We start from the raw sequence: 11,097 nt of genomic DNA, 5'->3' as shown, positions 1-11,097 counted from the left end.
GGTTACAACATGTGTTGTGGCAATTAATGATCGGAGTACCATTTGAAATATAGAGTCCCTCATGCCAGGCTTCTTGGACTACTTCGACACACTGTGGGTCTTACAGCCACATGGCTTCAAAGCGGAACAGAGGTCGGTAACGAGGTTTTCGAGTTTGAGGTTGTTGGAGGTGGATAGTGAGCATAAAGTGGTCTAAAGAAGGCATGGAGACATGGTGGACTGAGGAACCGAGGAAAAGCAATTTCCAAGCATTGTTGGCTAAAGCTCGATCAAGGCGGATGTGAGTTCTACCCTCTGTTGGATGATTACGGGACCATGTGAATGGTGAGCCATAGTACCCAAGATCAATGAGGTCACAGAGATGGATAGTGCGGCGAAAGCGATCCATTTGTTGTGCCGGTCTTAAGCAACCTCCAACTTTCTCGGATTGGCTTGTGATCTCGTTGAAATCACCAACACAGAGCCAGGGGAGATGATTAGATCGTCCAAGAGACTTAAGGAGAGTCCAAGTTTCTTCACATTTATTACTTTTAGGATGGCCATAAAATCCTGTCAGTCTCCAACACAGACCTATAGTGCCACAGAAAATATGAGCATTAATAAATCAGTGTGAGAAATTCTTTACATGTACCTTAGTATCCAGTTTCCACAGAAGAGCTAAGCTGCCACTCAATCCATTACTTGAGACCACTAATCCTTGGTTATAGTCCCAGTTCTGTTTTTTGGCATTCAACTGTTCCATAGAGAGTTTGGTCTCCATTAAGAAGACACAAATTGGAGCTTCTCTTTTCCACGCTCTCTTAAGAGCCTTTACTATTCGGGGGTTCCCAAGCCCCTGCCAGTTCCAATTGATTATACTCATTGGACCCGGCGGTGCTGCCAAGTAGCCACTACCGATCCCATAGTGTCAGTTGAGAGGTTTTCTAGTGTGCCATCAATCTTCTGTTTCTTATCAAGAGTTGCTGCATGAGGTGTAATCTTGTCTTCATATTTTTGTTTCGGCCCAAAGAGTGACAAGCAGCTATCATTGTTGTCTAACACATGTCTTGGAGGCATAAGCCTTTTCCAGGTTCCTTGGGATGGGTCCAGGGCTTTTTTCGGTCCATAAGGGGGTATATGATTAAAATCTAGCACGTGTGTTATTGGGGTGTCAATAAGGCATTTGTCTTGGTCTTGAGGTTCTGTGGGGAAAGTTGACACTAAGCTGGAAGGAGTAATCACGGGTGGGTCCATGGAATCTGTGTTTTCCTTATGTGGTATAGTTGGCTGGGATGGATTTGGAAAGTGGGCTAGTGCAGTATCAACATCCGCGATATGCGTGCTGAAAAGATTGGCATTTGTCAGGACTTCCAAATTTGTCGGGGTATGCGGCGTAACAATCGCTGGATTTGTGGGAGGAGATGTGTCAGGGAGATTTGGCTGCGATGTGGGGTTGGATGTGGGTGTTGCTATGGCTGTCTTGCCGGCATGTGGTGGCGGCATTGGACGGGGAGTGCATGGTGGTGCACGAGGGGTGTTTAGGTTTGGTCTAGTGTTGCTGTTTGACACTTGGGGTTGTTGTAGGTTGCTTATGGGGGCTCGTAACCATGCTCCATATTGTTGGTCTGCAATGTTCAGCATGCCACCACTGCTAGTCCATAGCGTGCAATCGGATTCATCACCCTTTTGTTTGTATAAACCAATCAAGTATTTATCAAACGTCCAAGGTCCTTGCACCAGAATCTTTTGTGGATCGGTCTCATCCTCGAAGATTAGCAGCACCGTATTGGAGCCTAGATCTCGTACTTCAAAGTTTTGAGCAAAGCGCCACATGCTTCATAGAGTTCATGCGAGTGCTTCTAGATTAACTCTACGCTTGGTAAAGAGTTTAGCAACAAGAACCCTAATTTTATTCTCCACAAGTGGTGGAAGATCAACCGTGCTAGTCTCTTTCGCTTTAAGTGACAGTCGTGCCCATTGGCTGGCCAAGTCATCCATGGTCTTGTGTATGGGTGGTAAGGATGGTGAGAAAGAAAGGAGGTATATAAGGGGTGTTAGGGAGGTTTACAAGGAGAGAACAGAGGTTCCATCGGTGGGGAAAAAAACTCTATTCGGAGAATAGAGAAAGAGTTTCGTTAACCTAGGTTTCAGAGAGAGACCTACGTGAGAAAAGCTTTTGTTTTGAGAGTTAGAGTTTTCACTTACCCTTAAGTTAACGCGTAAGTAATTATTATTTTAATCATACCATAACTTCGAATTAAGATTGACCAATTAATTTTATTCAAAAATTCTTAAGCCAAAGAGTTCTTAAAACTTTGGCTTAAGAATTTTTGAATAAAATTAATTGGTATCTTAAATTAATGATAAATATAATCATCATGTAATAGACCCAAGAATTTATATCCTATTTTTTTATTGTATAAAAAAAATTGAATTCAATAGTAATTATTATTTTACTCATACCATATCTTCAAATTGAAATTGGACAGTGTATTGGTGATTAATATCAATTTTTCTGCCAAACATTAATTAAGAACTCTTGCCCAGACATCAACCTTTGAATTACAAATTTTAAAGGTATTGGGCAGCTCCTTCTGAGAACCAAAACGTGCCTTTTTATAATTGCGTCATGTGCATCTAACGGGGTTGCCCACAGTAATGATGGTCGTAGTCTCGTGGATGTGGATGAGCTTCAAGTATGTCCTTATTATGAGTTCATTTATTTATAATGAAATCTCGTAACTTCATGATCTTCATGATCATACTTCTGCCGCAAAATCCATGGAAAATCTTGCTTCTCCGCTTCACCTACTTATTATTATTGTTGACTATCTAATTTATTTTGATATTATCATAATATAATGATGCACCTTAACAAAATAAACAATTACATTATCCATAAAAGTATTGGAGTTACATCAAGTTGAACTATTTTTATACAAATATAATATTGAAAATGTTTAGTTTACTTTTAACTATAGAAAACATGTTTTTCATAATATTTTTTGATTTACATATAAGATAAACGGGACTTTAAAAAGAAATTAGGGCAAACTACATAAATGGTCCTTATCCTTTACACTATATTTCAATTTGGTCCCTAATCTTTCAATTGTGTCAATTTGGTCCATAACCTTTTAGTGTCGTGTCAACTTAATCCCTGCCGTTATCTCATGGATTGGAAAAGTCTGACATGTCAAACGGCCTAAATAAAAAATTAATTTATTACCACGTTAATGGAGACATGTCCTGCCATGTTAACGGACACTGATATATACACGCACTCAAACACCCAATATATATGTATGCGGGTGATTAAGATCCCAAGACTTTTATTTTCCCCTATCCTAGCTGATTGATTTGGTTTAAGTGTCCATCTTCAAGTTGTTGGCCTTCAGTTCTAAAACTAATGTATGCTAATCTCCATATTTCTTTTTTCTATATGATTTATTGTTTAAGGAAGATAAGATAAAGAACTTGTCTTTAAATTGCTGGGCAGAAGGTTATTGGAGAACCAGTAGTTTCTAGGTTACCCCTTGATGAATCTGGGGTTTGGGATCCTCTCTTCGTCACTACAGCAAAGTAATTTTGCAGGGTCCTATCTCATCGTTAGAGAAGATAGTGCAATCATAACCACTGGGACCTTAAAGAAACGACTTACGAATTTTTGTTATTTTTTGAGGAAAGGGATTTTTTTTTTGTTTTGATAGACGTGAGTTTTTTTTTTTTTGAAGCCTTGGTAGACGTGAGTTAGGATAAAATTATCTGTTGTTTTTCTAATTTAAAATTATGCTGACATTTTATAAAATTAAATTAAATTAAAATTGTTGACATGTTAGCCTAGGTGGCAGATGATGCGGCAATTTTTTTATTATTTTTTATTATTTTTATTTAGACCGTTTGACATGTCAAACTTTTCCATCCAATAGATAACGGCAGGGACTAGATTGACACGATATTGAAAGGTTAAGGACCAATTTGATACAAATGAAAGATTAGAGACTAAATTGAAATCTGCTGTAAATGATAGGGACCAAATACGTAATTTACTCAAGAAATTAAATATATACATATAGTACTTGTAATCTATGATATATATATATATATATTTGATTGTGTTTTTATATGGAATTATATACTATTTAAAGAAAATATGATTTACCAAAATAATAATGTGTCAAATTGTGATGTTTTTCAAAAGCGGAAAATTATTAGGTTCTCCCGGAGTACTATAAATGCATACTCTCCCTTCTCACATGAATGGTGGGTCCCACCATGAATTTAATTAGTGGAACCCATGTGAGAAGAGGAAGTATGCATTTATAGCACTCTGAGAGTACACAATAATTTCTCTCCAAAAGCTAATGTATATATAGTTTCATATATAATAAAAATTCTAAAAAAATATATGTTATTAACAACTACTGTAATTATCAAATTATATATATATATATATGAGAGATAAAAATTATGTTAGGTTAAACTTTACGCGGAATACTATAATAAATTTATTTATTCTAACTTATTATAAACTTTTTCAAATCCTTTATGGGTTAACTAGTTGGCATATTTTGATATCTCTAATGTAAATATTTAATATTTAAATCCCTGTTCTTTCATTCGAAAAAGAAAAAAAAAAAAAATCTTAACACGGAAATCACTTGAAGATGAAAAAAAAAAGAAGGGGAAAAAAAACCTCATAATTAATCTGAATTATACATTACTCTGATATCGGCCCAAAATATTAAATTGTCCTGTTAAACTTAAATCTGGGGTACAAACAGTGCATGTGAAGATTTTATTTATTTTCATTTTGGGGACAGATACGTGGGTGCATTCAGAGTCTAACGAGAGATATCTGGGGATGGACTATGTGTCAGTAAGACCAAATTAAGATATACTTACTCTGAACAATACGACATCTGTAGTTCTCTGTGTCTGTCACAGTGTCTCCGGGATATTTACTATTCTTTGTCCAATGTATTCAGCATCATGTGCGCTTCTTTAATGAAGATCCTCACTCCATGCTCCTCCAACGTAGATACCTCCATAGATGTGATTCAAGGGTTCATATAATTATTAAATCTAGGGTATAAATTAATAATCCGATAATTCCAGGTCTAGACGGTGCTGAAACTTTATGCTCAAAACTTTTTTACTTAACTGACAATATTTTTACCATGCAGCCTAATCCTTAATTAAAAACCCCATAAAAAGACCAGCCACATTTTCAAATACAATGCTTTCTAGCTACAATTTGAGCTTTTTTTTAAAGTTTTCTGAAAATAAGCAAATTTAAAAAAAAAAATTGTGTTAACGGGCACCATAAACATTTTCAAATACAATGCTTTCTTGCAACAATTTGAGTTTCTTTTTTTAAGTTCCTTGAAAATAAGCAAATTAAAAAAAAAAAGTTGTGTTAACGGGCACCATAAGGCGCTTGTTAACAACAACTTTTTACAATTTTTTTTAGTACTTTTTGTCATTTTTGATAATTTTTTAACCATTTTTCTTTTATCTCTTTTGTTAATTTTTTAAATAATTTTTTGTTTTCTTATTAATACGGAAAATCTTAACAAGTACATTGTTAACATTTTCCCAAAAAAAAAAAAAAATTTCTATTTGTTCAGAGCAGTTAATATTGGCAGATGGGTACTTCATATAAAGAGCTGCCACTTTTTTGAAGTGTCAGGAATGGAAATGGTAAAAGACAGGCGAAAACCACAAAATAACATTATGAGCACCATGTCGAATATAACATTTCTTTAATCTTTGGGTCAGAGTTTGATACATTATTCATGTGTCCAGAAGTTGATGAGCTCCATCTCCAAAGTTTGGACCCCAAACTTCTAATCCATGACAGAAATCAATTTCCAAGTTGGACTTTATAGCAACCTGCCAAAAGCTATAGAAAAAGGTAGGGGTCGAGGCTAGTATGCTTCATTATTAACAAGCTGTGCTCCAGATAAGAACAAAGAAAGTGAAAACCAGAATAAGGCACAAATTTTTTGGTTACAAAGACATTTGACTGATAGCCATCATCCATTTCTCCCCTAAAGGAGGAATCTCACAATTACTTGCAATTGTTTTTATGCTTCTTACTTTTGAGTGTACTTAATGTTTCCCGATATGATAATTTACAATCACTTGATTTTATGATGAATTTGACTGCTGTTTTGATCTACTATATTTAACTCTCTTTTTGTCCTCAAATTCTTCATTGTTAGTAGTCATTATGCCGTTCTCCGTAAACCACTTTGAATTCCGAGCATACCACATGCGAATAAGCTTGTATTACGTTTCCTTCTATAAAAAGATCTTTTCCTTTTCCTTTTTTGCAGTATAGAAAAGAACTCATGTCTGTTTAAATATGGAAAATGTTAAAAATCACAATCAATAATGTTTCTTTTTTAATCGGAAAATTGATATGAGTTTTATTCACGCAGCTTAATATATAAATCTCTTAATTATTTCTTTAAATTAATAAATAAATAACTTTGTAAGAGACATTTATTGACAAAATTTAATTACAAAATTAGTTTTAACTTAAGTTTACAACCTTACCCAATATCTTTTTCTTAGAGTTAAATTTTGATAAATTCACCATTAGATTACATCTTTATTTTATATCCTCTATACTTGTAAAATTTCAAAAAAAATTAAAAATCAATAGTTGTTTTATTATTAAATGTTATAAATTGCAAGTTTTTGTAATTTAAAATTATATATAAAATATAAGCCTATAAACCATATAATAAATAATATTTAATTTACACAAAATTTGACATATATATGTATATTAAGAACATAAAAAAACAAACAATTTAACAATTAAAATTTTAAAATATAAATAATATTTATTTTATTAAATAATTTTTTAATTTTGAAGCTAAATTTTATTTAATATTTATAATATCAGTCTATTATCACTGTTAAGATACATTTGGACATATATATTTTGAGCACTTTTTTGTTTTATTTGTATTTTTTTTAAACGGCAACCATTGTCCTGTCTACCTTTTTGTTTTCGATCAATGTGTCACATGACTCACATTGTTGGTTTGGTCCTAGTGATAATTGCATGCGCACTGAATCATACGTACTAACATTCACATACTAGAGTTTCTCATCCTTCAATCATTAACCACATTGACATCTCGTAGCAAAATTACTGAAGGCTCCAAAGTCTTAGTCGTTCACTCATTTTATAAGTGGTTAGTTGGGTTTCAATTACTCTCGGAGAAAGGTAGCTAGATATAACTTATAAGGTTTGCTCAAAAAAAAAAAAAAAAGATACAACTTATAAGGGACATAAATCTCACAACCTTATGAATGATACACACACCTTGCTAACACTAAACACTTCCTTCTCTACTCTCTAAATAGAAATTGAACAACTAGAATTAGTGTTGCTTGCACAAAGAAGAAAGGAAGGGAAGTGCCAATGGCTCCATTGAGCAGTCGATGCACTAAGAAAGAAGCTAACAGAGGAGCATGGACAGCTGAAGAGGACCAAAAACTAGCTCAAGTCATTGAAATCCATGGTCCAAAGAGGTGGAAGTCGGTGGCAGCTAAAGCAGGTAAGCATATAAATTCCAAGTTATAATGTTCAAAAATGAAAAAATTTGTCAAATTTTTTTGCTTAAACCAATTTGGTCTTGACTCTTGAAGATATTTAGTTTCTTTCTTCTTTCTTTTTTGGTCATTCTTCTTCTTCTTGTTATAATGGCGAGTCCAAACTCTTGCAGGTCTAAATCGATGTGGGAAGAGTTGCAGGTTGAGATGGATGAATTATCTAAGACCCAATATTAAAAGGGGCAATATATCTGACCAAGAAGAGGATTTGATACTTAGGCTTCATAGACTCCTAGGAAACAGGTAAGCTTGTTCTTTATATATATGTATGCCAAGGTTTCAGTTATTTTGTCTTTGTATGTGTACATGTTGAACATATATATATATATATATATATATATATATATATATATATATATATATAGCTAAATTAATTTGGTGATTGTATAGGTGGTCTTTGATTGCTGGAAGATTGCCTGGTCGAACTGATAATGAGATTAAGAATTACTGGAATTCTCATTTGAGCAAAAAGACGAAGCTGAAAGAGAAACAAAATAGAGGATTCACGGTACAGTCTGAGCTTGAAAAAACAAATGTAATGGAGATGGAGCATATAGTCGATAGAAGGGAAGAGGGCACCTCTACAAGAAATGTGGACTCACAGACTAGCTTCATTGGGGATGACCTCTTTAATAGCTCTAGCGAGGGGCCTCTAAATTTGGAGTGGATGAGCAAATTCCTTGAAATGGACGACAGTTGGTTCGAATTGTTGCATGATATGTGACTTTATTTTTATTTTTCTTGATTTTGTTGTGGATTATGCATCTTTCTGTGATTCTATCACCACCAACTTAGCTTTGATAATCCAAGGAAAATCCCACTTAAGGTTTTTTTTTGGTTGGGTAAGGATGGGAGGGAGAGAATGGTTTGGGAAAAGATTAATGTTATCTTATTGGTTACTTATGGGTGCATTTGGGATCGTCCAAAATTACTTAAAAGGATTTTCCTTGGATTAGCAAATAAATGTTGGTGTTTTTTTTTTTTTTTTTTTTTTTTGTGGTGAAATATTTTTCTCTATTATTTATGGGAAATTTTATTTGCAGATTGTAAGAATATTTTTGGTGTACATGAAGTCATGTAACATGACTAAGCAATCGTAAATGTTGGTAATATCTTTGTCCTATCAAATGTGCATTTAATCCGTGGACTGTCATGCTAGGGAATAAAACATAGGACTCACTATCTAGTTGTCCTTTCAATGCAGGAGGAAAAAAAAAAAAAAAAAAAATCGAGTGGCTCTAAATTTCGAATTATCGTAAGAAAAAAATATTGAAAAAGTACTAGGGCCTAATCATCTAAAAGACTAAAAGCAGGCAGTGGGGTCTGACCTAGTCACACAAAAAAGGGGCCGACCGCTTTCTTGAGCGTGGTCCAAATTTTGGTCAATATATCAAATAATGATCCCTCGTGTGTGAGAGCATCTCTTAAGAAAACACATACTGCTTTCATATATAAAAAAAAAAGAAAAAAGAAAAAAGAAAACACATATTGCAAGCTAACCGAGTAAAACAAAGTTACTTGTGTTTAAACACATATTTTTAATTTTTAAATAATATTACATATTGTAAGGACACAATTCAAATTCCCAAACCACAGCTGGGAGGAAAATGGGCTTGAAAGGCCTTTCTTCACAATGAATTTGTAGAGGATGGGTTTGTAATTTAGATTTCAAGGATGACTTAGACAATTACAAAAAGAACGGGCTTTGGGCCCAATGGAACAAAACAAAGAATCGTTTGCAAAGAGTAAGATTGAGAATTCCTCCTCGGACTGTTTCCGAGGATAGTTTCTAATAGTATTTCTCAAGTTTGGATACAAATATTGATTATCATACACTTTTTCTTTCTCAAAAAGCCTCTCTTGCTTCGTATGCCTTCCCTCCTATTTATAATCCTCCTCTTCTCTTCATCATCTTCCACTTTATGGTTGCAATCCTCATTTTTGGATACTTGTCCCATCCATTCTTCCCTAAAGCCCGCTGGGATTTGGGACCAAGTTCCAAGCTCTATGCTCAGGTCCCATCCTTCCATCTATACAGTCAGCGTATCAATTACAGAGTCTTTAATATATGGGCGGTGGTAGCAGCTTTACTTTAGACATTCCACCGCTCTTTCTACTGTCCTCCACGTATACTGTATATCCTCGGCTTAACATTCCGAGGACAAATCTACTCCTCGGACGGTATGGGACACTTAAATACTCCACGATCATTTTGATGTTTTCGGATTTGGGTTTCTAGCCCAAAAAACCTCGTTGGGCCGTCCTTCATAAATTACTGGGCCCAATACCCCTACACACATATTTTTATATATTTTTTTATCTACACGTATTTTTAAAAAATACAAATAACAATATAACATTACTAAAACAACATTACCAAATAACCCATAAATATCCAAACTTATGTTTTCTACTAATACTTTGAGAAACCAATAATTTTGGCAAATATCTTCGAGTACTTACCCATTTATTTCAAACAGTAACAATAGTTGTCAATTCTTAATTAATTGCACATATATATAATTATATCTAAAAGTAAACAGTAGTATTTATAGTTATTATACTCTATTTAAGCCAAATCAATGTAGTATTTCAGTCAACTTTAGTTATCTGGTTCAATTTGGACCACTTTCGTCCACTTGCGTCCATTTTGGTTCACTTGGATCCATATCATTTCATTCGGTCCACTTTGATTCATTTTAACTAATTGAGTCTTAAATTGATTCTTTTTGTATGTTGCTTTTTCAGTTTTGGATTTTTGGGTTCAAAAATTCTTTTCTTTCCTCAATTTTTGGGTTGAAAAGTATAAAATATTATTATATTTGGTCTAAACTCTTTAGTTTTGGGCTAGAAAATACAAATAAAATAGGTATTAGAAATAATAAATATGAGCCCTTAAAAAGTAGTAATAAAAATGATAAATATTCAAAAGATTACCTTATAATTTAAGTTTCAATATATACAGGCATTATATTTATATTTGGAAAGAAAAAAAAATACTACAATTCTAAACTTATATAATAATTTAAGAATAATTTTAGAAATATAAACTATTTTACATAATGTTTTACAAATTGTTGATGTGGTGAGTGATTATTGATAAATGAAATTTTTTTATTGAAACTGAATTTTTTTTTGCTGAAAGTACTTTAGATAAAGGTAAAAGTTAGCTAAAATAGTACGGTGGGACCCATAAATAGTACCAAAAAGTGCATTGAGGCCTATGAATAGTAGCGAAAATAAATTGAATAGTAAAATAAACTGGCTTTTTAATTTGGAGCCAAACTCACACTAATTGTGGGCCTAGATGAAAACCAATAAGAGGTTGACTATATCAACATTTCGTAAAAATGTTGTAAAATAGTTTGTAACTGTAGCATTATTCATAATTTAAACTTAATATCATATGTGTTCCATAGAATAAGGGTGTACATTTAAAAAAAAATTCCTACGTATGTTTAAATTAGTTAACTGATTATGGTA

General features: G+C 33.5%; 1 protein-coding gene across 1 annotated transcript; it reads left to right on the top strand.

The window, feature by feature from the left end:
* Nucleotides 1-7,217: 7,217 nt before the first annotated feature.
* Nucleotides 7,218-8,724, top strand: LOC142622005 (transcription factor MYB114-like). Its single transcript, XM_075795414.1, has 3 exons — nt 7,218-7,559; nt 7,728-7,857; nt 8,005-8,724. Exons 1-3 carry the CDS (start codon nt 7,424-7,426, stop codon nt 8,336-8,338), a joined length of 600 nt encoding a protein of 199 aa, XP_075651529.1. The 5' UTR covers nt 7,218-7,423; the 3' UTR covers nt 8,339-8,724.
* The last annotated feature ends 2,373 nt before the right edge of the window (nt 8,725-11,097 follow it).

The sequence above is a fragment of the Castanea sativa genome, chromosome 1 (genome assembly GCF_040712315.1).
Source record: "Castanea sativa cultivar Marrone di Chiusa Pesio chromosome 1, ASM4071231v1".
Classification (NCBI taxonomy): Eukaryota; Viridiplantae; Streptophyta; class Magnoliopsida; order Fagales; family Fagaceae; genus Castanea; species Castanea sativa.
The sequence above is the reverse complement of the archived record's forward strand: the minus strand, read 5'-3'. Positions and strand labels throughout refer to the sequence as shown.

Excerpts from the sequence above, each read along its gene's own strand:
- LOC142622005 (XM_075795414.1), top strand. The coding sequence starts at position 7,424 with ATGGCTCCATTGAGCAGTCGATGCACTAAGAAAGAAGCTAACAGAGGA. Across the intron at positions 7,560-7,727 it reads GTCGGTGGCAGCTAAAGCAG|GTCTAAATCGATGTGGGAAG; the intron begins GTAAGCATATAA and ends AAACTCTTGCAG. Across the intron at positions 7,858-8,004 it reads CATAGACTCCTAGGAAACAG|GTGGTCTTTGATTGCTGGAA; the intron begins GTAAGCTTGTTC and ends GTGATTGTATAG.